Source organism: Adiantum capillus-veneris, chromosome 5 (genome assembly GCF_014529385.1).
Source record: "Adiantum capillus-veneris isolate H3 chromosome 5, ASM1452938v2, whole genome shotgun sequence".
Classification (NCBI taxonomy): Eukaryota; Viridiplantae; Streptophyta; class Polypodiopsida; order Polypodiales; family Pteridaceae; genus Adiantum; species Adiantum capillus-veneris.
In genome coordinates this window covers 26,674,834-26,699,211 of record NC_140935.1, presented here as the reverse complement: position 1 = coordinate 26,699,211, position 24,378 = coordinate 26,674,834, and the positions used below count along the sequence as shown (strand labels likewise).

The window sequence follows — 24,378 nt, the reverse complement described above, 5'->3', positions numbered from 1 at the left end:
ACTTATAATCATGCATCATCAATATCCAAAAAGATACGACTGTTAATTATCAACGATCAACATGATTACTCATTCCAAGGACTTGGGTAGAAGGGTAAACTTTGAAGAATGCAGAACAATATAGGCATTGATATTTCTATTCTATCCTTTAAGAATTCATGCAAACACTTTGAGCATCTAGGAGCACATTCTCTTTCCTTTCCAGGAGGTCAACATCAGGAAAGGCAACCACCATGAAGCCTTTGGGGTTGACATTTCTCACCGATTATAATCATGCATCATCAATATGCAAAAAGATACGACTGTTAGTTATCAACGATCAACATGATTACTCATTCCAAGGACTTGGGTAGAAGGGTAAACTTTGAAGAATGCAGAACAATATAGGCATTGATATTTCTATTCTATCCTTTAAGAATTCATGCAAACACTTTGAGCATCTAGGAGCACATTCTCTTTCCTTTCCAGGAGGTCAACATCAGGAAAGGCAACCACCATGAAGCCTTTGGGGTTGACATTTCTCACCGATTATGGGAGTCTTGATTCAATCTTCCTCAGCCCCCTGGTCTCCAAGTCCCCCCTTTCAATGTTCGTCTCCTCCGTTTCCCTCATTTTCTCCTCATCCTCCTCCATGAACTCTTCTATTAATACTTCAAGTCCTTTGGGTTTTCTTGATGGAGGTATGTTGAGGATATTGAAGGTTTTCTCATCTTGTAGTGGCTTTCGTTCAAGAATTTTCCAAAGCATGTATCTCAACCTCCTTAAAGTGAAAATGTTGGTCTTGTTGCTGTGGCTGTATACCAGGTACATTCATTTGCAAAGGGTTTATGGCACTCTGGGAGGTTGGCTGAGTAGCCACACCTATTGCTTGCTGAATTGAAGAAACATTGGATTGCAATAAAGGGAAAGAATTATTGGAAGCACTATTCGACTGGAGGTCAGGTGTAGCTGAAAGTGGAGAATTCATTTGTGGAACCTGCACAGATTTATTATCAGACTGCACACTTGGTGGAGCCTGCTGGGGTTGCTGCACTGTCTGAGCTTGACCTAGGGTGGATTGCTGTGGTGCCTCTGTCTTTTCCGCTTGAACGTCTCCATGATATTAACAATTTGCTTCTCAAAAGCTTCAACTTTGTCTTGCTTAAACTCTTTAGGAAAGGTTCCTTTTGAGGCTAAAAGGTAAGGCCTCATTCGTTCCAGCACTGTCTTGTAATGATTCAGCTTTTGCAACTGTTCTTGTGGCATTTGCTGCGTAAGCATCATTAAAGATGCTATTCAAAAGTCCTGCAAATGATTTGCTTTAAATTTCAAAACAAAATAGTCCCAATACCTTACCTGTGTGCTCCTTGTTGCGAGCATGTTTAACAAATCCTGCATGTCGTCAAAGTACTTCTCTTTAAGTGTTTGCATCTGCATCAAAAGCCAAATACTCCAGTTCAGGATAGACGTCCTAAAAACACCATGCTGGAAAATGGAAAGAGTTGCATAGCCTTGTCATTAAGTGACCTTGCTCCACACTATATCAGCTTGATCCATTCCTCCTGCTTGCCCCATCTGTTGTGCTGAATCAGCAGGTCCAACTACAGACAGGGAAATGTGAGATCTCTTATGGAAACTTAAGGATGTGGCAGGTCAAGTGTGTGGAGGAGATGAAAAGAAAAGTTGTTCAAGGACATGGAAAGTCAAACAGTGGAGGAGATGAAATGAGGAGTCTCATTTGCCCATAAAAGAGAAACCTTGCACATAATCTCTCTCTCTCTCTCTCTCTCTCTCTCTCTCTCTCTCTCTCTCTCTCTCTCTCTCTCTCTCTCTCTCTCTCTCTCTCTCTCTCTCTCTCTCTGATCGACCAAGCAACCGAGCGACCGAGCTGGGGAGATCGACACGCCCACGACTGCGGAGGACTACAGAGCATCGACGGAGGCTGCATCAGAGGATTCGGATCACTTTGGCCCGACATGCACGACGCCCGGTCAGACTACTAACCATGGAGGAGATTGATGAGATCCGCCAACGACCGATGTTGGATCTCCTATGATTTAGCTCTTTTTGAGGATACACCCACATTGTGTTGTATTAGCTCCCCATTCACACCCGCCCCCCCCCCCCCCCCCCCCCCCCCCCCCCCCCCCCTTCATCCTACACAATCCCAGCTAGCTGCTTAGTTCACATCTAGCAGCTTAGGATTCCACAGTATTTTTATTTTGTTATTCAGTCTTTGTATTAGATCCACCATCTAGCAGCTTAGGATTCCACAGTATTTTTATTTTGTTATTCAGTCTTTGTATTAGATCCACCACATTGTAATTTTCTGGTCTCATAGGTCACTTTGACCTTTTGAAGACATTAATATTAATATAACATCTCATCTCTCTCTCTCTCTCTCTCTCTCTCTCTCTCTCTCTCTCTCTCTCTCTCTCTGGTAGATTGGTTATGCCATTTCCCTCTTCAATAACAGGTCTTGAGTTCAACTCTCCTTGTCGGCTAGATCTTTAAGGTCTCTTGGGATAGTTTCCTACGACGTTAAAACTCTCTTCTTCTTCTTCTTCTTCTTCTTCTCTCTCCCCTAAGACGTTAATATTCTCTTCTTCTCGGGTATGTGTGGGTGCGTGGGTGTGTGCTAATGAAAAAGAGGAAAATGGTATAACCTTTCTATCACCCAAGTGTGGATTGGTTATGCCATTTCCCTCTTGAATAACAGGACTTGAGTTCAACTCTCATCATCGGATATATCTCTAAGGTCTCTTGGGATAGTTTCCTACGACGTTAAAATTCTCTTCTTCTTCCCAATCGATGTCGAGGATGATGGCATTTATGAAACCCCGCCCAAGGTGCAAGGTGTCCCCCCGCAAAGCAGGCAAAAAATCAACCCTCAATGATCAAGGAGCTTGAAAGCATGAAGGAGCATGTGAAATCTCTACAAGAAGAGGAAGAGCAGAAGGCACGAACAACCTCTTCGTGGGCGGAGCACCTATTCAAAACACAAGAGAAGGTTGATAAAGCTGAAAAGTGGATTGAAGACGCAAAGAAAGGAAAAGATAAGATGCCTAAATCCACACCAACATCGACTATCATCAATATGACAATCGAGAAGGAGCAAAAGAGAGAGACTAGAGCCCTTCGTGTGCGTGTTACAGGTCTCAAAGACACTGCAAGAAAAAGTGGAAGAGCTCTTGAAGCGCATGGGTATTTCTGAACCCATACACACAGGTGCTTAATGAGTTGGCAAGAAGAGAAGTGATGAGAAAGGAAGGCCCAAGGAAAGAGCACTCATTACACGTTTGCCTACACTGGAAGCTAGGAAGGAATTCCTGAAGAAGAAACCTACACTCAAGCAAACTTGGATATCTCCTGACAGCACATATTACCTAGAGTGACGGGATACCATTGGGAGACTACTTGTAGGCAAGAAGTGAGATCAACGCATAGAGGACGGGAATCAGGAGGTGTGGCAGTCCTATTCAGGGAGGAGCTGCAACCCTTCGTTCGTATTGTTCAGAGGGATGAGCAGGCCAGATATATGTGGGTCAGAGTGAGAGCAGAGATAGGGAGGCCACTCTACATTGCAATATGCTATTTTGTCACCCTACATGATATTGGATGAGGACATATGGGAGTTCTCTAGGGATGGAGATGTCATTCTTTTGGGAGACTTCTGTAAGGTGCAGTGGATCTGAATGTTGGAACTGTGCTCAAGGGTTCCTTTTACTTACGGAATGGAGAGCCTTCAATTCCTTTAGTGAGAGAGTGCAAATGATCACAAACAAACTGGTAAACACTATGAATGAAGGTGCTGAGACTGAGAAATAGAGAGAAGAATACGACACCAGAATGTTGTCAAACCCTCCTCTGAAGGCCCCACTCTCTATGGCGAGGTGGTCTATTATTGATTGCACAATCTCTACAATGCAATGGACTTGCCGATGATGTCGATGACGATGAGGACGACGACGAGACGGGCTGAAATCTGCAAATCTTTATCTGCTGAATTCTAACTGTATGTTGGTGACGACGGTGATGACGACGATGCGACGACGAGGCGCTGAAAACACAGATGCTGAAATCTGCGTTTTTTGGCTGAATCTGCAAGCCTTAGCTGATCTGACCGCGCGGCGAGGATCTGCTACGGAAAGGTGAGATCTGCAGGGTTTGGGACTTGCGGTACGGAGTCTAAGTGTTGAAACTGAAAACGTTGATGCTGTAATAGACTTGGACACTTCAAGTCAAGAATCTATTGCGACAGCACCAAATAACCACTTCAAAACAGTTCACAGTCCACAATTTATTCGACACTAGCCCAGCGGAGTTCCGTGCCTAGAGATATTGGCCCCAAAGACCGACACCCCTTTCGGTATTTCTTTTTGTATTAATCTGAGTTCAAAGTACAAGAGTGCGGGCAGGCGCTCACACTCAGACTCTGCATCCAAATACTCTGAGTTGTGAGAGGCCAACCCGTTTATTTAAAGGTTACATGGGATGCTAAAAGCAGAGTTCCAAAAGCTGAGAAATAAAATCAAAAGCTTGGGTTCTAAAAGCCTTCATAAAAATAAAGCAAAGGCTCTTTCTCTTCCTCTTATGCCTTAATAAAACAAAGCAAAAGCTAGCTCTCTCTTTCTCTTGCAATTGCATAGAAAAGCAGCCAAAAATCAACGTAGCCAGAAGCCGTACATCCAACCACGTCATCAGGTTCCGTACGCTCTACCACGTCAGCACATGTCAGCGGATTTTTCGGCGCAAAATCTGGAATCTGCCATACAGCCACGTTAGCATTCTGCCGCCTTTTCCGGATCTGCTTGCAAAAGGGAGAGTGTGTAGATGTGTACTAGCATGCCACGTCACCGGTTTGTGACATAACCCCCTCTTGAAAGCATTGTAATCGCCCTCGATTACACCTACAAAACAGACAGAAGCCATGAACTGCCTTAGCAAACACTGACTGTTAGTACCTACGTACTAGGAACACACATCTAGCACACGTACCAATCGACAGTCACATCACATGACATCACAGGACATCACATGACAAATCACATTCAACATTCATTCGGATCTTAGACCATGATTTATCGGCAATGTAGCTAGCAATCGCATCTAGATCCAGTCGGGACCTCATAGATGCCCGATTGACTAACCCCTATTGCATTCGAGATCATTTAGACCAAAATGCTGCAGTCATTTCGTCTATCAGTTCCTGCACATTAAAACCAAGTCAAGAACAAATCAGTTTCATATTCAAGAATTCCATTTTATAAAGTCATCCAAAAAGTCATCCAATAGAATACTGTCAGCTCTCAGTATCCCTGAAGCTCAAAGAGACATCAGTGACTCTAGTATTCAAAAATCGAGGCATCTGTTGACAAAGGAGTGGCGAAGTAGGTCTTGAATTTAACCAAGAACCGTCAGTTCGCTTTACCTTCTTACTTTCTTTATGTGCCAATGTCTGTTCTGGAACGAGTATCTGTTAGTTTTCGTCCATTTCGGGTTGTTCATCATTAGGCACATCGCCTTCAAAAGGCTTCAAGAGACTCACATAAAAAAAACATTGTGAATCCTCCAAGTATTCTGGCAGCTTTAGTCCAAAGGAGATATTATTTATCTTTTCAGAAAATCTGGAAAGGTCCACACTATCTCATGCTAAGCTTTCAAAGAAGCCGCTCCTTTCCCTTTTTTTCTTTCTCGGGCGTGCATTCCCATAATGTAAGAGCACCCCATCATTCTCCTTCAATTTCAAATCGCGACAATGGCGATCTGCTGCCCTTTTCTGTCTATCCTGAAATTTCTACAAAGCCTTGCGGATCAAGTCCCTCGTGAACTAATCGGCTTCAAAGAAAAATCTTATCTTTTGTGCTAAGGAAGGGTGGAACCTTCGTAGCAGATACAAGAATCTCAAACGGCACCTTCCCCATCAAAGAGTTAATCGTGTTTCTGTAGGCATATTCAACCAAAGGTAAAAACCTTTCCCAAGTAGTCTTCTGATCCAACAAAGAAGACTACAACAAATCCAGTACCACTGAATTAGCAGTCTCTAATTGCCCGTCAGTCTATGGGTGGAACGATGACAAGAACTGCAACCGTGTGCCTATGTTCTCCCAAATAGCCGTCCGAAACCAACTCGTGAACCTGGGATCCCTGTCGAAGACAATCGTCTCAGGCATGCCATGTAATCTAAAGACCTGGGCAATAAACAATTGTGCCCACACTATGTTCTCGGGAGATGAAATCCATTGCAATACTTTTCCAAGGGCGGGTGGGTATGGGTAAAAGCCTGTAACAATCCCTATGCTTTATGCCTGTCAAACTTGACCTTATAGCATACCAAGCAACTGCGCACAAACTCGTCCACATCCTTCTTGAGTCTCGGCCAAAAGAAGTATCTCTCTACCCCTTTCAAGGTGGTAGCAATCCCGTGGTGACCCGTATAAGGCAGACAGTGGCATTCGGTTATAACCTTTTTCCTCAACGGCTGTGTAACGCACAACATGATTTTCTTGATCAAGTAGCCATCCCGAATGGAATCGTTCGCTACTATCTCCCTTTTCTATATTCAACTGAATACATCTGCAAAATCTGTATCAGTGGCGTATTGACCAACCATATCCTCAAAGTTCCTATGATGTATCGCGGAAATAGCCAGAACCAACGGCCTTCATGACAAAGTATTTGCCACCAATTTCTTATGTCCCTGCACATGGACAATCCGAAAGTAAATTGTGACAAGATGTTTACCCACTGCATCTACTTTTTCCGATAGCTGCTTCCGTAACAAGAAGTAGCGTAACCTCCTTAATAGGCTCCGAGTAGGTAATGTCGCCACTGAATAAGAGCATGGATAGTCGCCAAAAGCTCTTTCTCACAAATCTATGTTGTCAATTCCGGCCTTGAGAACAATCAGCTCTCATCGGCAATGACATTGGCCTTCTTGCATTAAGACCACATCTAGACTACAACCACAAGTATCACTATATACTTCAAACGACTTCTGCAAGTCCGGCAAAGTCAAAACTGGTCCCCTAGTCAATTTCTCTTTCAAAGTCCGAAAGGCAATCACCTATGTGGGTCCCCACGAGAAAGGGACTCCTTTCTGTGTCAAGATATGCAAAGGGGAAGCAACCTCTGCAAACTTTCTAATAAATTGCATGTAGTACAAACACAGTCCCAAGAAGCTTCTAACTTCATGGGCATTCTTCAAATCGGGCCAACCGATAGTCTCTATCTCCATCTGCACTCCTGCTACTGACACAACGTGTCCCAAAAGTCTCTCTCTGGTAGAAAAAATTCACTTTTCTTTGCATTAATCACTAACTTGTGATCTCGTAATGCCTGAAAGACTTGAAACAGATGATCTCTAACTTCTGCCTCATCCTTGGAGAAACAATGATGTCGTCAAAGAAAGTGCCAAATAGTCTATACTCTCGAAAAATCATGTCCATCATCCAGTTAAATGTCGCAAGAACATTGGTTAAGCCAAAAGGCATCACCAAAAACTCAAATAACCCAAAAGTCGTCCGAAAGGCTGTCTTGTAGACGTCTTCCGGTGCGATTTGGATCTGATGATATCCACTCTTCAAATCAATCCTGCTAAAACACAGAGATCCCTGTAATCTGTCAAGTATATCATCGATCCTAGGAATCGGAAATCTGTTCTTGATCAAGGTGGTACCAACCGTACTGTACGTGATGTATATGTACGAACAACGTACAGGAGAAAAATTTATATACGTAAAAATACGTACTCTTGTAAAAAAACCGCAAAGTACTAAATTTTCTAGGACATTTCCAACAAAAAACAAGAGAGAAGTCAACAACTTATAGAGACATTCAAAGACATGTTTTACAAGACAACCACATATTGTGTAACTCCTGCAAGAGACTTAGATTTTGATTTTAAATCAACACCGTACGGGCTTCCCACCCAGCCCCAAAATAATTTATTATTATAATAAATAAATAAATAAATAAAAGGCGTACGGATCGTTTCGTACGGTACGGATCCGTACAAAACGTCCGTACGGTACCGAACCGATCCGTACGTACATTTTGATCCAACGTTGTTCTTGATGGTGATTTTCTTGAGAGCTCCATAATCGATGCACATTCTCTAAGATCCGTCTTTCTTCAAAACCAACAACACGGGAGAGCAATACGGTGAGGTACTAGGCTGGACAAGATCCTTTTCTAAGAGGTCTTTCACTTGGTTCACAATCTCTTCGTTTTGGGCTTGGCTCACACGGTAAGGTGGCCGGTTCGGTGGTGTGCTTCCTAGTATCAGATCAATAGTATAATCTTCAAGATGAGCGATTGGTAACTCGCCTGACAGGCCCTCTGAAAAGCAATCGCCATGAGTGTGGAGAAAATCTTGGCGTTCTTTTGTTCAGGTCAAAACATATTCGACCTTCATCCATCGTTCAGTTCTCTCCCAAAAAAGTGAGTAAAGAAATTGAAATTCATCAAGTACAATCTCTGAGCCCTTCATTTATCAAAGTCGCATCCTCGGCCCGGTAGTCAACCACAGCATTGTTCTTGTGGTACCAAGGGATTTCGAATAGAACGTCACAACCTTCCAAGGCAATTATGTAAAACTCCGTGTGCCCTAAATACCCCTGTCATTGCAAACAAAGTTTTCCAATGCTCGGTGTAATGGAAACATCCCGTCTGGGTGCCACTCGAACTACATCCACCTGTGGCCTCAGTCTGTTGGGAGTAATTCCAAATCGAGCCGCCAATTCAAGAAGTTGGCCTTGGCTCCTTCAAAAGAGCTTCCTGATCTTTCCCTTTGCCCGGCAAAGTTTGTACTATCATTCATTAAATTCGGTTCAGGCCTCATGCCATGTGGTACCAGTTCTGCTAGTTATCTGCCTTTTCTGCCACGTCTCTCAGCTGCTTTAGAACTTTCTGGTCTTTCGCTATCTTGTTCGTTAAGTGCCTTGTTAGGACACTTCGCGGAGATATGCCGAGTTTCCCCGCATTCAAAGCACTTCCCCTCCTTCATGTAGAGAGCCCTCTCTTCAGGAGTAAGCTTGGGTCGTGCATCCTTTTCTTTCTGTTCTGGGTTGCTCTTTCTCTTTCTCATTCTTTCTGAGGGGGTTCTTTGGACCTAGGCTCGAGAGCCAAGATCAGTTCTTCGTGATTGATTGAATCTGCAATGAGGTTAGCTTCACTAGAAACAGTATCAACTAACAATCACACCGTGGTCATACAAATCATCACGCTCGTGAGAAATCACATCTTGATCAAGCAAATCATCATGCTTGTCATTGTCATCCAATTCTTCATGATTATCATTATCATGCAAATCATGTCTATCATGCTTTGGAGAAGACGAGACTAAGAGAATCTCCTTTTCCTGATTTTGTGCAAACTGGGCCTGCACAATAGAAAAAAGTTGCCACAACTCTTTCATGTGTTGGTCGCCCTTCTCTTGTCTTGCTTTGTTCTCGCGATCAAATTCTGCTTGTCTTACTTTGGCTTCCAAGTATGCTTGCTCGCGCTCACGCGCTATGGCTGCCATTTTGTCTTGGTACTGACAATCAATTTCTGTCATTCTTTCTGTTGTTCGTGCTTCGTGTTCTAACTTCCTTTCCATAGACATCTGGTCTAAAGCCTCCATAGGAGTTAGTGCAATCCTTGACGTAGATAAGGAAGGGTCGGAAAAACCTCTTGGTGGGGAAAATTCTTCTTCGCCTCTCTCATGCTCATCACGTCCTAGCGAAGTATCCATTCCTCTTCGAGTGATGACCATCCACTGAAGTCGTGGGTTCTTGTGGTCTTGGGTTCTTAAGTTCACGAGGAACTCGGGTTCTTGTGGGTCTTGGTTCTTGGGGTTCTTGAGTTCTTGAGGTTCTTGCGGGTCTTGAGGTCCTTGAGGTTCTTCTTTAGCTTGCAATCTGTGTTAGAGAAGAATCTTCTCTTCACCTGAGTTCTGCTCTTTTCCGCGGGCGCACCCCTTAGCGGCCTTGCGCTCACACCAAGGTTGCTTTTTCCCACCTCACGTCAATTGGCTGGCCGCTAAGTGCACGGTCTGCTCTCAATGAGTGAAAAGAGGCACAAGGGGAGGTTGGACAAGCCCTTCTTTCTTGGGTTTCCTGACATTCTTCAAAAACACGATTAGAAATCGCCCAAGTGAACTTGGGTTCGTGCGACCTCAACAAGCAAAAAAAAATTATGTGGTTCTTGTGGTTCTTTCCTTGAGTGATACAAAACACTACTAAAGCTTTGATACCAATGTAAGGTGCAACGGAAGTGAATGTTGAACTTTGCTCAAGATAAGTGCTCCGAACTGTGCTCAAGGTTCCTTTTACTTCCAGAAGGGAGAACCTTCCGTTCCTTTGGTGAGAGAGTGCAACGGACACAAACAAAGTGGTGAACACTATGAATGAAGGTGCTGAGACTAAGAGATAGAGAGATAAGAATACGACACCAGAAAGTTGTCAAACCCTCCTCCGAAGGCCCCACTCTCTATGGCGAGAGCGGTCTACTATTGATTGCACAAATCTCTACAATGCTTGGACTTGCCGACGATGTCGACGACGGTAAACACGACGACGAGACGGGCAGAAATCTGAAAATGCTAATGGTAGAAATCTGCAAATCTTTATCTGCCGAATTCTGACTCTATGTCAGTGACGATGTCGATGGCGAGGATGCGACGACAACGCGCTGAAAACGCAGATGCTGAAATCTGCGTTTTCCGGGCTGCAACTGTAAACCTTGCGGAATCTGACCGTGTGGCGAGGATCTGCTGCGGGAAGGTGAGATCTGTGAGGTTCGGAACTTGTACTGCGGGTACTAACTGCTGAAAACTGAAAACGCGGGTGCTTGTGAAGATTTCGTCGCGAAGATCTGCAAAAACGCTGAAAGGCCTTGCAGATGCAAAAACGCTAGGGCTGAAAATGGTCTTGCTCTGGAGAATCTGCTAACGTTCGGGAGTCTTCTGCTTCTTGTTGTCGCCAAGCTGTTGCCAATGCAAAAACGCTGGCTGATCTGGTGCAAAAACGCTAGCCTTCTGCTGTGACGCAAAAACGCTAGGCCCTTGGGGGTTCTGCTAAGAAGTTGCCTGTTGAGCGTGTGCTCCTGTTACCTCTTCTGCTAAAAAGTGCTAACTTTGGTTTGCTTATATATTATCTTAGCAAAATTGACCTGCCTAGTTTCCAACAAAAGTCACTTAAAAATAATAAGTGAAAAATGTCAAAAATAGGGAAAATAGGTCTATGCACTGTAAACATGCTACTGATGCAATGTGACTGGAATCTGATGGTCATGATGTGTGCAACCAAAGGATATGCATCTAATCTAAGTGTCTGGATATGCACAGTCTGCGAACATACTCACAAAAGTGCCAGATCACTTCCTATTCTAGATTGACTTGACTGAACTGAACTCTGGTCATGTTGTAGCTTGTCCACGGACACATAGGGTTGGATGTGTCACGTGACAGGAGGAGTTGCAGCCATTGATACATATAGCTCACAGGAATGAGCAAGCTAGATACATGTGGGTGAGATTGAGAGCAGAGACACGCAGTATCTTTACATTGCTATTTGCTACTTTCCCCAGAGTACGTCAGTGTATGCACAACCTAGAGGATAGTCCCCCTTTTCTATTTTGGATGATGACATATGGGAGTTCTCTAGAGATGGTGACATCATCATTCTAGGGGACTTCAATGCTAGGACTACCCATCATCAGACAGTTTTTTATGATACTTCAGAGGAGATGCTGAGAGAGCTAGATGTTGCAAAGACGGCGGGCCTATCCAGACTATCACAAGATGGGGAACATACTGAGTATGGACGACACTTGATAGACATGGGGACTGCACATGGATTGGTCATCTTGAATGGCCTACAGAGATTTCCCACTGCGGGGGGTTTTACATGCTTTCGACACAGACATGGAGCCAGTAAAGTGGATTATGTCATGGCACAGCCGAGTCTCATCTCTAGTATCCAGGATCTCACAGTTGGACCCAGACATGTTGGTGTGGCAGTGGATCATGCTCGTGTCGTTGACCATCTCTTTCCAGTTTAGTGTAGCACACAGGCCTCAGGCAACAGCCCCTACTCGCTACACCTTCACGCGGGAGACGGACTCTGTATATATAGATAGGATCTACAAACGCCTCTGTACAAAAGAGCCATGGCGACCTTTGGAGGAGCTTACTACTATACTGACACAGATATTACATGATGCAGTAGCAAAGGCATACCCACACACCCAGCCCGAGTAGAGACGCCGTTTTGGGAGCATGCCCCAGAACAGCTAATATGATGAGGAATGCCGCGAGACTAGAGCTAGACTTCAAAGGGAGGTACTTTTGGGGGACATCATTCACAGACAGTCACAAATTGACTTCCGACGCCTAGTGCGAAGAAAGAAGAGGGCATTTTTGGCTCGCCTAGAGCAGGATCTATACCAGCTATTTTTGAGTCAGGACTCACGTGAGGCATGGCGGCTCTTGCATGAGCACCCCCCCCCCCCCCCCCCCCCTCCCCCCGCCATTACCTCTACAAAGGCCTGGGGCCAATACGCGTCATCTCTGTACACAGTTCCTGGACAACCGCCCCTTCCCGATCCTCCCCAAACCATGCCACTACACATGTGCTTCTCTCACCGCTGAGATGGTGAGGAAGGCCATTGACAGGATGAGGACTTGGAGAGCATATGATCATAATGGCTTACTGGCTGAGTACTTCATGCATGCCAGAGATCTACTAGCAGAGCTCTAGCAGTTATGTTTAACCGTGCCATGTGTGAGGGCTTGCCTGATACTTGGAGCCTATCTACTATTGTACCTATCTTCAAGTCCGGAGACCCTATGGAGCATGGGAATTATCACACTATCATGATTGGACACACATTGGCACGGTTGTACGTATCCATTCTTGAGTAGCAGCTGAGTAGATGGGCAGAGAGGGAGGGTGTTATGTCTCGCTCACAGGAGAGGGGATCTAGCCCAGATGCCGCCGGGATGGGCGTCCAGTGTTCGGGCGGACGTAGTGTGAACACGGCCAGTGTGGCCGGCCGTTATTATAAAAGGGAGGCCAAGGCCTCATTTACAGTTATCGACCCCACTGGCAGAGTGCCAGTGGTTAGCCCGCGAGGCTAGGAGTGCGCGACGGTCACCTCGAGGAGGTGAGGCCGGGTGGTATGGGACGCCCAGTCTTACAGGTGCACGCCTACGTCCTCGGACGCTGGCCCCAACACGGGGGAGCTACCGGATGGTGGCTATGGTCGGGTGGTTCGTCCAACGCGTATCTGTAGGCAGTCTGTGTAGCCAGGAGATCCTATCTCGTCGTTCGTTTCATGGTATCAGAGCCGGCTTGGCTGCACGAGAGACTGTGTCCACACCTACGGATAGGTTCGAGTCGGATAGCCTTTGTTTCATGCAATTTTTTATGAAATAGTTATTTAATTAATCAATTTTCTTCTCTTGAGTATGTTCGCAGGTGTAAATCAATACTACGTTGCTGATTTTTTATAAAAATCGGCGAATTGGCATTGAAAATTGGGGGAATTACTTATTGATTTTACTGGTTTTTGATGAAATCGGTAAATCCCTCATTAAGTGGCTGATTTTAGATTAAAATTCAGCATGTAGTATTCTCTTTAAGCTTTCTCTGTAATCTCCTTCTCCTCTATGCGAAGCACAGAGAGAGAGAGAGAGAGAGAGAGAGAGAGAGAGAGAGAGAGAGAGAGAGTGCTACCTCTCTCTTTGCTTGGGGGCGACCACCTGCAAAACGAGAGCCAGGCCTGCGTTAACCATTCTGCCAGGATAGCGTTAATTCTCCAACGTGGAGAAGTTGGTATGAGCTGGCTCCTATGTGGCGCCCCTTGTGCGTTAATTGGGGGAATTACTTATTGATTTTACTGGTTTTTGATGAAATCGGTAAATCCCTCATTAAGTGGCTGATTTTAGATTAAAATTCAGCATGTAGTATTCTCTTTAAGCTTTCTCTGTAATCTCCTTCTCCTCTATGCGAAGCAGAGAGAGAGAGAGAGAGAGAGAGAGAGAGAGAGAGAGAGAGAGAGAGAGAGAGAGAGAGAGTGCTACCTCTCTCTTTGCTTGGGGGCGACCACCTCCAAAACGAGAGCCAGGCCTGCGTTAACCATTCTGCCAGGATTGCGTTAATTCTCCAACGTGGAGAAGTTGGTATGAGCTGGCTCCTATGTGGCGCCCCTTGTGCGTGCTGGCCACGGGCTTTCACACGCCCCCTTCGTTTCTTCGTGAGCTCCACGCGGTAGCCTCAACGCTGGCCTTCTTTTTTTTTAACGCTGGGAGTTTACGTTGATTTTTTTAAAGAGAAGGGGCGCCCATTGGGTAATATGGCCAAGGACATTTGAGTTTCTTTTATAGTATAGGCAGGACACTTTAATCTTTTTTTAAAAATGAATGTGAAACCTGCACATTCATTAAAACACTCACTTACAGAGTTGTAAAGTTTACAAAAACCTCTCATTTGCTTCTCTTGCTCCTCTCCAAAGCCTGCTCTCTCTCATCTGCTCGCGCTCCCGCCATCACCTGCTCCCGTTCCGACGCTCACGCCGACGCGTAGAGCTCTTCAAACTTCGACTTTTCGCGACCGAAAAGTGCAGAAAAGGATCTGTTTTGCGTGAATTTTCCAGTTTTTCACGCACTTCGCCATAGATTCCTCTAGCTCCGATGTGCAGCGTGACGCCAGGTAACATCCAAATTCCATTTACGCATGCTCTCTACACATGGATTACAAGCACTTTCCAGAGTTTCGACCAGCGTGTTACCGCTCTGGAAAACGCGAATGTTCAGACAAACCTTCGCTTGGCCTCTCTCGAAGGGGTCGTACAGGGGCTCAGTTCCCGACTTTCTGCTCTCGAAAATATGGCTCAGTCGACGACTGCGCGTATTTCCGAGGGCGAAACCCATCTCCAGCATTTGCGGACGCAGATTGCTGCTTTTGGGCGTTCGCAGGGTGGTCCGACTGCCACAATTCCGTATAAAACTACAAATTTCTCAGGAGAAGAGAAGGACTGTACGGAATTGGTTGTAAATAACTGGCTACACCGGTGGACCACGTACTTTGATCTCCATGGGGAGCATGATGAACGGAGGATCCAGACGATTCCTCTTTATCTGCGCAGTAAGGCGCTTACCTGGTGGCGTGATATGACAGAAAAGCCTACGACGTGGGCTGATTTTTGCGTGAAATTCAAGAAGGATTTCGCAAAAATGGACCCTTTGAAAGCTTATGCCAAAGTGCAGAGTCTTTCGATGAAACCTCTGTCTTTTGATAAATATACGACAACTTTCAAGGAGGTGCTCACCTTCTGTAAGGTGGATTCTACGCACGCCGTGCACGTGTATCTGCTGGGATTGCATGAGGACTACCGTTGGGCCTTGATTAAGGATAAAGCCCCAACTGACGTCGAGGATGCAGTGGCAAAGGCCAGGGACGTTCCATTTAATAAATGGAACGAATTATGAGAACAAAAGAATTGCAGACCATCAATCCAGGGAGGGTGCTTCGAGGAAGCGACCCCAATTCCAATATGAGTCCAAATCACCACCGAGATCTTCTCAGGAAAAGAAGAAAGCCAGAAACGCTTCAATTGCTGATGCAGTGAAGAAGGGGGCTTGCTTCGGATGTGACCAGACGGGTCACCAAATCAAGGATTTCCCTAAGAAGAAAAAGACGCAAAAACTGCAAGGCCATCCTTCGGTTCAGATTCATGAGATCTCAGGTAACTCTGATGTTGTTCAAGTTGAAATCCATCATTTAGCGCACAGTTCATGCACTAATTTACTTTCAGCACCAAAGTGTTTGATAAGCACGATCTTCTCCATTTCCACGGGAAGATCAATGGTCACGACGTAACCATACTCCTTGATAATGGAAGCTCACACAATTTTGTGGATGCAAAATTGGTGCAGAAACTGAACCTGCGGACACAGGACAGTAACCATGAGTATCGCGTGAAGATGACTCGTGGCGTGGATACGGATGTATGGAATCGGATGGTTCCAGACTTGTCGCTCGAGCTGGCTGATTACAAAGAGAACCTGGATTTCCACATCATGCGCCTGGACAGAGCAGATGTTATTTTAGGAATTCCATGGTTTTATGATAAACAGGACTCATTGTATATAGACTGTGTACATCACTCTCTTGTTTTTGTTAAGCAGAACGTGCCTCATGTATCTGTGTCGCTTTGTAATCAGAAGTCTGTAAATAATGGTTTTGCAATACCAGTTGTTACTGCTTTGGAAATGTATAAAGAAATAAAGTCTTCTGATGTTGACTTTTATCAATGTGTACCATCTGCTTGGTTTGATTCATTAGTGCTTGGTACTTCTGTCACTGAATTTCGTAAAAATGTTTCATGTTCTTCTATTGAACTTGGGGATTCCGACGAATCCAACCTTATCCGAGAAATCATGACTGATTTCAAGGATGTTTTTCTTGATGATCTACCTCCTGGCTTGTCGCCTTCGAGAGGAGTAGATCATAGCATTGAGTTGGTGGCTGGTAGTCAGCCCTTCTCAAAGCAACCCTATTGGTTTAATAAAACCGAGGAGAACGAGATTCAGCGACAGCTTAAGGATTATCTCGACAGGGGTTTTGTTCGGCCTAGCAAATCCCCGTGGGGAGCGCCAGTGTTACTTTCTCGAAAGAAGGATAACACTATGCGCTTTTGCGTGGATTACAAGGGGTTGAATAAACTCACTATCAAGAACAACTACCCGCTCCTGCGTATGGACCATCTGATAGATCGGCTCCATGGAGCGTTGTATTTTACGAAGATAGACCTGCGATCAGGCTATCATAGACTATCATCAGATACGAATCAAACTAGAAGATATTCCTAAGACAGGCTTCCATATGCGTTATGGTCACTACGAGTTTTTGGTCTTGCCTTTTGGTTTGACCAATGCTCCGGCTACGTTTCAGCAGATGATGAATGATCTGCTGAGACCATTTTTAGGCAACTTCGTTGTTGTATTTCTCGATGATATATTAATCTACAGCCGAAGTTTGCCTGAGCACCTATTGCATATACGCACTGTTCTCGAAGTACTAAGAACTGAGAACCTTTACGCTAAGGCTTCTAAGTGTGAATTCTTTAAGAAAGAGCTTCTGTACTTGGGTCACATCATTACTCGCGATGGAATTCGCGTCGACCCTGAAAAGTTGGATAAAGTGCGAAATTGGCCCATTCTCAAGAATGTGCGCCAAGTAAAGTTCTTTTTAGGCTTTACTGGATTCTTTTGCAAATTCATCAAGGATTACTCTAAAGTTACTGCTCCGCTTACGCAACTTTTAAAAGGAGGGGTGAAAGGGCCGAAGACTTCGGGTCCTCGTCGTAAAGGTAATCGAGGAGATAGGATCTCCCGGCTACACAGACCGCCTACAGATACCCGTCGGACGAACCACCTGACCATAGCCACCATCCGACAACTCTCCCATGCTGGGGCCAGCGTTAGAGGACGTAGACGTGCACCTGTAAGACTGGGCGTCACATACCACCCGGCCTCACCTCCTCAAGGTGACCTCGCGCACTCCTAGCCAGCCTCGCGGGCTAACCACTGGCACTCTGCCAGTGGGGTCGATAACTGTAAATAAGGCCTTGGCCTCCCTTTTATAATAGTGGCCGGCCACACTGGCCGTGTTCTAGATCCCCTCTCCTGTGAGCGACACATAACTTAAAGAGGTGGACTATTGTTCAGAAATGGTAAAGTCTGCGTGCCGGAAATCGATGAGATTCGACAAAGGATTTTGTGCGAATGCCACGATGTTCCTAACGCTGGGCACCCAGGCATCCAAAGAACTTTGGCTTTGGTCAAGCGATATTTCTATTGGCCAGGAATGCGCTCTTACATAGAGAGCTATGTGAAGAGATGCGCTCAGTGTCAAGTCAATAAGGCAGAGCGCCTTAGGAAAGCTGGCCTGCTACACCCATTGGAAATTCCAGATGCCAAGTGGCAAAGTATTTCCATGGACTTCATCGTTGGTTTGCCAAATACTAGTCGGGGCAATGACGCTATTTGGGTTGTGGTCAATAGACTCACAAAAATGGCGAAGTTTATACCAACGAAGTCAACAATAAAAAGCAATGAGTTGGCGGTTTTATTTGTCAATCAAGCTGTATGGTCTCCCAGAGGACATCGTCAGTGATCGACGTTATGTCCCGCTCACAGGAGAGGGGATCTAGCCCAGATGCCGTCGGGATGGGCGTCCAGTGTCCGGGCGGACGTAGTGTGAACACGGCCAGTGTGGCCGGCCATTATTATAAAAGGGAGGCCAAGGCCTCATTTACAGTTATCAACCCCACTGGCAGAGTGCCAGTGGTTACGAGAGGCTAGGAGTGCCCGAGGTCACCTCGAGGAGGTGAGGCCGGGTGGTATGGGACGCCCAGTCTTACAGGTGCACGCCTACGTCCTCGACGTTGGCCCCAGCACAAGGAGCTGCCAGATGGTGGCTATGGTCAGGTGGTTCGTCCAACGCGTATCTGTAGGCGGTCTGTGTAGCCGGGAGATCCTATCTCCTCGTTCGTTTCAGAGGGGATATACGCAGCCCGGCAAGCATGGTTCAGGAGAGGTTTTTCTACTCTTGACCATATCTTGACACTCAGAACCATCATTGACGAGGGCAGATCACATGGGAGATGGATCTATTGTAGCTTTGTGGACTTCCGCAAAGCATTTGACACGGTACCCAGAGCTAGATTGATGTGCAAATTACAGGAGATGGGAGTACCCACAGAGCTCATTTCGGAGAGTCATGGCATTATACAGGTTAGTAGTGGGGCATGTATGCACCTCAGAGGGTCTATCTACACCGGTTCACTCCACTATTGGGGTGAAGCAGGATTGCCCGCTGTCTCCACTCTATTTGATATGTATGTGGATGAGGTTTCTGACTACATTGAGAGAGATGGTGATAGAGGTGCACAGCTGGCAAGGATATGGATGTTATATGCTGATGATATTGTGTTGATCTCCGACTCTCCGAAGGGGATGCAACGTCACTTGGATGCTTTGCATAGGTTTTGCCCATGAAAGTGGTTTGTCTGTCAACCTTGGTAAAACCAAGGTCATGGTATTTAATAGCACCCCACAGTGGATCAGGAGGTCAGCGCCTGCATTCACATACGGCCAGGAGACAGTGGAGTATACAGATGCTTACACTTACCTTGGAGTGGTTTTTAGTGGACCAACATTTTCATTGAGGAGAGCAACAGAGACTAGATTGACTAGAGACCATGCAGCATTGGGTAGATTGGAGAGGATGTGTTCACACCTACAGTTTCAGGAGCCTCGGATGAAGCTCTGGCTCTTTGACACTTTGGTGGCTTCTGCATTGCTCTATGGAGCTGAGATTTGGGGACCTTCATTGGATCATCACGGGAGGACAGGTCGCACTGATGGATGGGGCGACATGGAGAAGCCACTAGTCTCTATGATCTCGCGGCTCATTAGAGCCAAGGTGTAAGGTGCAGCGGAAGTGAATGTTGAACTTTGCTCAAGATGAGTGCTCTGAACTGCGCTCAAGGTTCCTTTTACTTACGGAAGGGAGAGCCTTCCGTTCTTTAGTGAGAGAGTGCAATGGAAACAAACAAAGTGGATGAACACTGTGAATGAAGGTGCTGAGACTGAGAGATAGAGAGAGAAGAATACGACACCAGAATGTTGTCAAACCCTCCTCCGAAGGCCCCACTCTCTATGGTGAGAGCGGTCTACTATTGATTGCACAAATCTCTACAATGCTTTGGACTTGCCGACAATGTCGACGACAATGAGGACGACGACGAGATGGGCTGAAATCTGAAAACGCTACTGGCTGAAATCTGCAAATTTTTATCTGCTGAATTCTGACTCTATGTTGATGGCGACGGCGATGACGACGATGCAGCGACGACGCGCTGAAAACGCAGACGCTGAAAACTGCGTTTCCCAGGCTGAAACTGCAAACTTCGATGGATCTGACCGTGCGGCGAATATCTGCTGCGGGTAGGTGAGATCTGCGAGGTTTGGGACTTCTATTGCGGGATCTGACTGCTGAAAACTGAAAACGCTAGTGCTAACTAAGGTTCTGTCGCGATGAATCTGCAAAACACTGAGTTGCTGTGCTAATCCAAAAATGCCAGGCTGAATTCTGTGTTAGTCTGCAAAAACGCTATTGCTATTGATCTGCTGGTGCAAACTGCTAACGCTAGGGCTGATCTGTTATCTTCTATCGCCAGAGGATTTGCAAATGCAAAACGCTGGCTGATCTACAATGCTGAAAACGCTAGGTGTCTGCAGCAGAAAACGCTAGGTATCTGCTTCAAAAACGCTAGGTGTCTTGTGGCGGTCTTGCTGAGAAGGTGCCTGTTGAACACGTGGTTCTGTTGGCTCTTCTACCAGAAATGCTAGTGCTAGGTTTCTTATGTACTTGCTTATCAAAATTGCCTTACCTAGTTCCCAACAGAAGTGCAACCAGAGGATATGCATCTACTCTAAGTGTCTGGACATGCACGGTCTGCGAACAGACTCACAAAAGTGTCAGATCACTTCCTAATCTAGGCTGACTGAACTGAACTAAACTGAACCCTTGCCATGAAGTAGCTTGTCCACGTACACATAGGGTTATATGGGCACGTGACACAAGGCTTCAGTACCACGTGCCATTATCCGAGCAGAGCTAGCTGTCCCCCAACTAGTGGTTGAGGTGCTCACCAGATCTGTCTCCTTCATACACCACTTCCCAAAGAGAGATATGCCCGCCTTGCACTTAGAGTCCTCTCGACAGTTAGCCATGCAGGGAGATACAACATGCTGGTATGGGGAGATGACATCATGGTTTCAAGCGCATGGGTTCAACATACACAGATTGCCCCCCTTCCAGTACTCACTGGATGCACCCTCTCTGACTCTTACACAGTCCAAGATCACTAAGCTCATCCGCCAGGACCTAACTCAGCTAGACACCAGGAGGACATGGATACAGCCAGCATAGGAGCCGAGCACGAAGATGGCTTTCTACAGAGAGCACTTCTCCAGCTTACGGAGGATGATTTTGTGACGAGGCCTAGATACATGGACACCCACTTGTCTCATGGGATACAATGTGCTATTGTCCAGATACGCACATCTTCACACCAGCTACGAATCAAGACTGGGAGATACAACGGAGTACCAGTAGAGGCCGGGACATGCCTCCTGTGTGACATGGAGCCTGAGACAGAGTTGCACTACACATGCCACTGCCCCCTCTACTACGAGATACTAATCCGCTTTCACTGCTTGTTCAAGAAGGGCTTTGGACCACTCTCCAGAGTCATGCAGTACGAGGATCAGAGAAGCCTGGGTCTGTTTTTGCTGGAGCTGCACAGACACAGAGAGAGCCTGACGAGGGGAGAGGCTAGCCACTCTCAAAGACGGATCACAGACTTCTTTAGAGCAGACATTGGACACCCACAAGAGCTACTACCACAGGAGAGCTCGTCGCCTCACACCAAGAGGCACACTGATCGACCGAGCGACCGAGTTGGGGAGATCCAGACGCCCACGACTACGAAGGACTACACAACATCAACGGAGGCTGCATCAGAGGATTCGGATCACTTTGGCCCGACATGCACGACACCCGGTCAGACTACTGACCATGGAGGAGATTGATGAGATCCGCGAGCGACCAATGTTGGATCTCTTGTGATTTAGCTATCCCAGCTAGCTGCTTAGTTCACACCTGGCAGTTTAGGATTCCATAGTATTTTATTTTGTCACTTTTGTTACTCTGACTTTGTATCAGATCCACCACATTGTAACTTCCTGGTCTCATAGGTCACTTTGGCCTTTTGAAGACGTTAATATAGCATCAAAAGGACGTTAATATAACATTCCATCTCCTCTCTCTCTCTCTCTCTCTCTCTCTCTCTCTCTCTCTCTCTCTCTCTCTCTCTCTCTCTCTGTACATGCAAATTCTGGGGGGAAGCGTGCCCACCACTTCCACCATTAGCTAGAGGACCCCCATTTAATGCCGGCAAACTGCTAGGTGACTGCCCAAGAACATTCAAAACTGGTGCCTGCTGACTTAAATTGGAAAAGCTTGATGCTTGCCCGCTAGCAGAGGCTTGCATTCCATTGTTCAACACTCCATCCTGAGCAGGTTGAACAACTTGCTGCCGGGATTGCACCTGTGAGACACCTAAATTCAACCAATGCCCAACATAGTACTTGTCAGAACAAAGTACTACACCCAACAGCAAAAGCTCTGATCAAAGAGAGGTGCCAAAGAAGTATATTACCAGACTCTGAAGGTCTCACAGAGCTTTGATTTGGTCCAGCTGAGCTGGTCGGCAAAGCACCACTATTCAGAGCATTTTGCGTCCTTGTTTCCAAATTCAGCATCTCTAAAGAGATTTTTCTCAAGTAATCATGCTGTGAAGGCATACCACAGCTCACAAGCTCAATATAAGCATGGTTAGGATGTTAAATGCAGCCATGCCACTGTTTCAAAGTCAAGACACGAACAAGTGGTGGAATGTTCACTATGTAGAATGCAAACATCCTAACAGCCTTACGACGGCATGCAACACACTGCGTATCAGATGGTTACCTGGTCAGAGGCAGCATAAAAGATCTCCTCCTCAAAACGATTAGCAATCTTCCAAAGCTCACTCATGCCATCTTGTCCAGTCAGAGGAGTATGCCTTTGCAGAGTTTCCATTCTGCATGCATACAATTCCCAAGATTAACAACAAAATTGGAAGCTGCATAAACAATCGATTTTTCTATTGCTCCAGTAAGACATATAATTCCATTCCAGCTGTTTGCTCTGCTCATTAACTTCCATAGACAAGACGTGACTGCTTTTACTTCTTGCCCCCCCCCCCCCCCCCCCCCCCCCCCCCCCCCTTGCGACCCCTCTTTTCTTTTGAGCTGCAAGAATATCTTTGAAGTAGAAACACCTTGGCTCAAGGTCAAATACAAAAGATAAAATAAAAGCCAACTACAATAGGCGTGAAGTTGTAGCATCAATTTTACCCAGTCACATTTTAAATACTTGATCTCAAAGTTGATCCATTCACACTACCAATCAATGACATGGAGCTCTTCACTTGATTAAAGTTTAAAACAACTCAAAGGTATTTCAAAAGATGATTGAAATTCTTTGGGGTTATATATACAGGCACCCATAGAATAGTCACGTTAACTAGAAGCATTTCATTCCAAGTCAAGGAAACAGCAAAACAATTTTTGTTGGCATGTTACCTACACTTAACTACAAATGTATATGTCTGTATGTGTGTGTGTTTGTGTGTGTGTGTGTGCGTGTGTGTGTGTGATATATAGACATTATTAACATGGTAATTCGCATCTCCGCCTCTCAAGTCTCACTTTACATAAATATGTAGATATATCCATTATAACACACACGAGCACGTGCACGTATGTCTATACTTATGAAGAAAGGAAGAGGAACGATTACCTTTCACCAGGAGTAGAGTCATGGTGTCATACTGATGACATCTTACACAATTTCATTGTAAATATTGGCTCCCAGAGTTAATCAATTCACACTGCCCATCACATGTAGCTTCGGAATGACCCAAAGGCTTTCAATACTCTAAACAAGAAGATTGGAATTATCTAGGGTTTCGAAACAAAAATGGAATTTTTTTTACCCAATCCAACGCATTTCAATACTCTTAAACAAAAAAAATGGAATTCTATAGGGCTTCGGAACAAAAAATGGATTTCTTTCAGTTTCTGAACTACAAAACCGGGGTTTATGTCGCATAATAGAACGGTGGTACCACAATTGAAAACCACTATGGGGTCCAAATTGAAGCTTCCATTTGGAATTCTCTAGGGCTTCGAACAAAAAATGGATTTTTCTCGGTTTCTGAACTATAATGGAAGCTTCAATTTGGACCCCATAGTGCTTTTCAATTGCGGTGCCACAGTTCTATTATGCGACATAAGCCCCGGTTTTGTTGGGGGCAAACCATGCTGACAGAATAAAGAATCACTAATTTAGGAGTCCTACTTACACCTCAGAAGCACAGAATCATAAGCACTTGCATCAAATCACAGAGACATCCAGCCGCCCCATCTCTCTGTGTGTGTGTGTGTGTGTGTGTGTGTGTGAGAGAGAGAGAGAGAGATATACATTCTGCTCACATTCTTGTTGCGAGAGTCCTGTGCCAAACCCGCTCTCCAGTTTGTTTCCATGGCGCGCTCGCTCTGTTAATAAGCGGCTCTGTCTCTCGTTTCCCTCTGTCCCTGCCAATCCAATATCCTCAAAGATACCCTTGTTATAAAATTTCCTCGTCCCCTCTCCCTTTGCATGTGCTCTGCCCTCTACCGCCTACGGCCCTGCACTCTTTGGCTCACTACGGTAGCACGCCCTGGTTGGGCAAACT

At 45.6% G+C, this 24,378-nt stretch overlaps 1 protein-coding gene across 1 annotated transcript; it reads right to left on the bottom strand.

Moving 5' to 3' along the window:
* Positions 1-107: 107 nt before the first annotated feature.
* Positions 108-24,378, bottom strand: LOC147457050 (uncharacterized). The gene is made up of 7 exons (XM_086512082.1): positions 24,126-24,378; positions 22,569-22,680; positions 22,258-22,390; positions 21,954-22,157; positions 1,507-1,580; positions 1,336-1,410; positions 108-1,248 (listed from the first exon to the last, which is right to left on the bottom strand). Exons 1-7 carry the CDS (start codon positions 24,185-24,187, stop codon positions 1,048-1,050), a joined length of 861 nt encoding a protein of 286 aa, XP_086368208.1. The 5' UTR covers positions 24,188-24,378; the 3' UTR covers positions 108-1,047.

Excerpts from the sequence above, each read along its gene's own strand:
- LOC147457050 (XM_086512082.1), bottom strand. The coding sequence starts at position 24,187 with ATGGAAACAAACTGGAGAGCGGGTTTGGCACAGGACTCTCGCAACAAG. Across the intron at positions 22,681-24,125 it reads AACAAGAATGTGAGCAGAAT|AATGGAAACTCTGCAAAGGC; the intron begins GTATATCTCTCT and ends GTATGCATGCAG. Across the intron at positions 22,158-22,257 it reads TGTGAGACCTTCAGAGTCTG|GTGTCTCACAGGTGCAATCC; the intron begins GTAATATACTTC and ends GGTTGAATTTAG.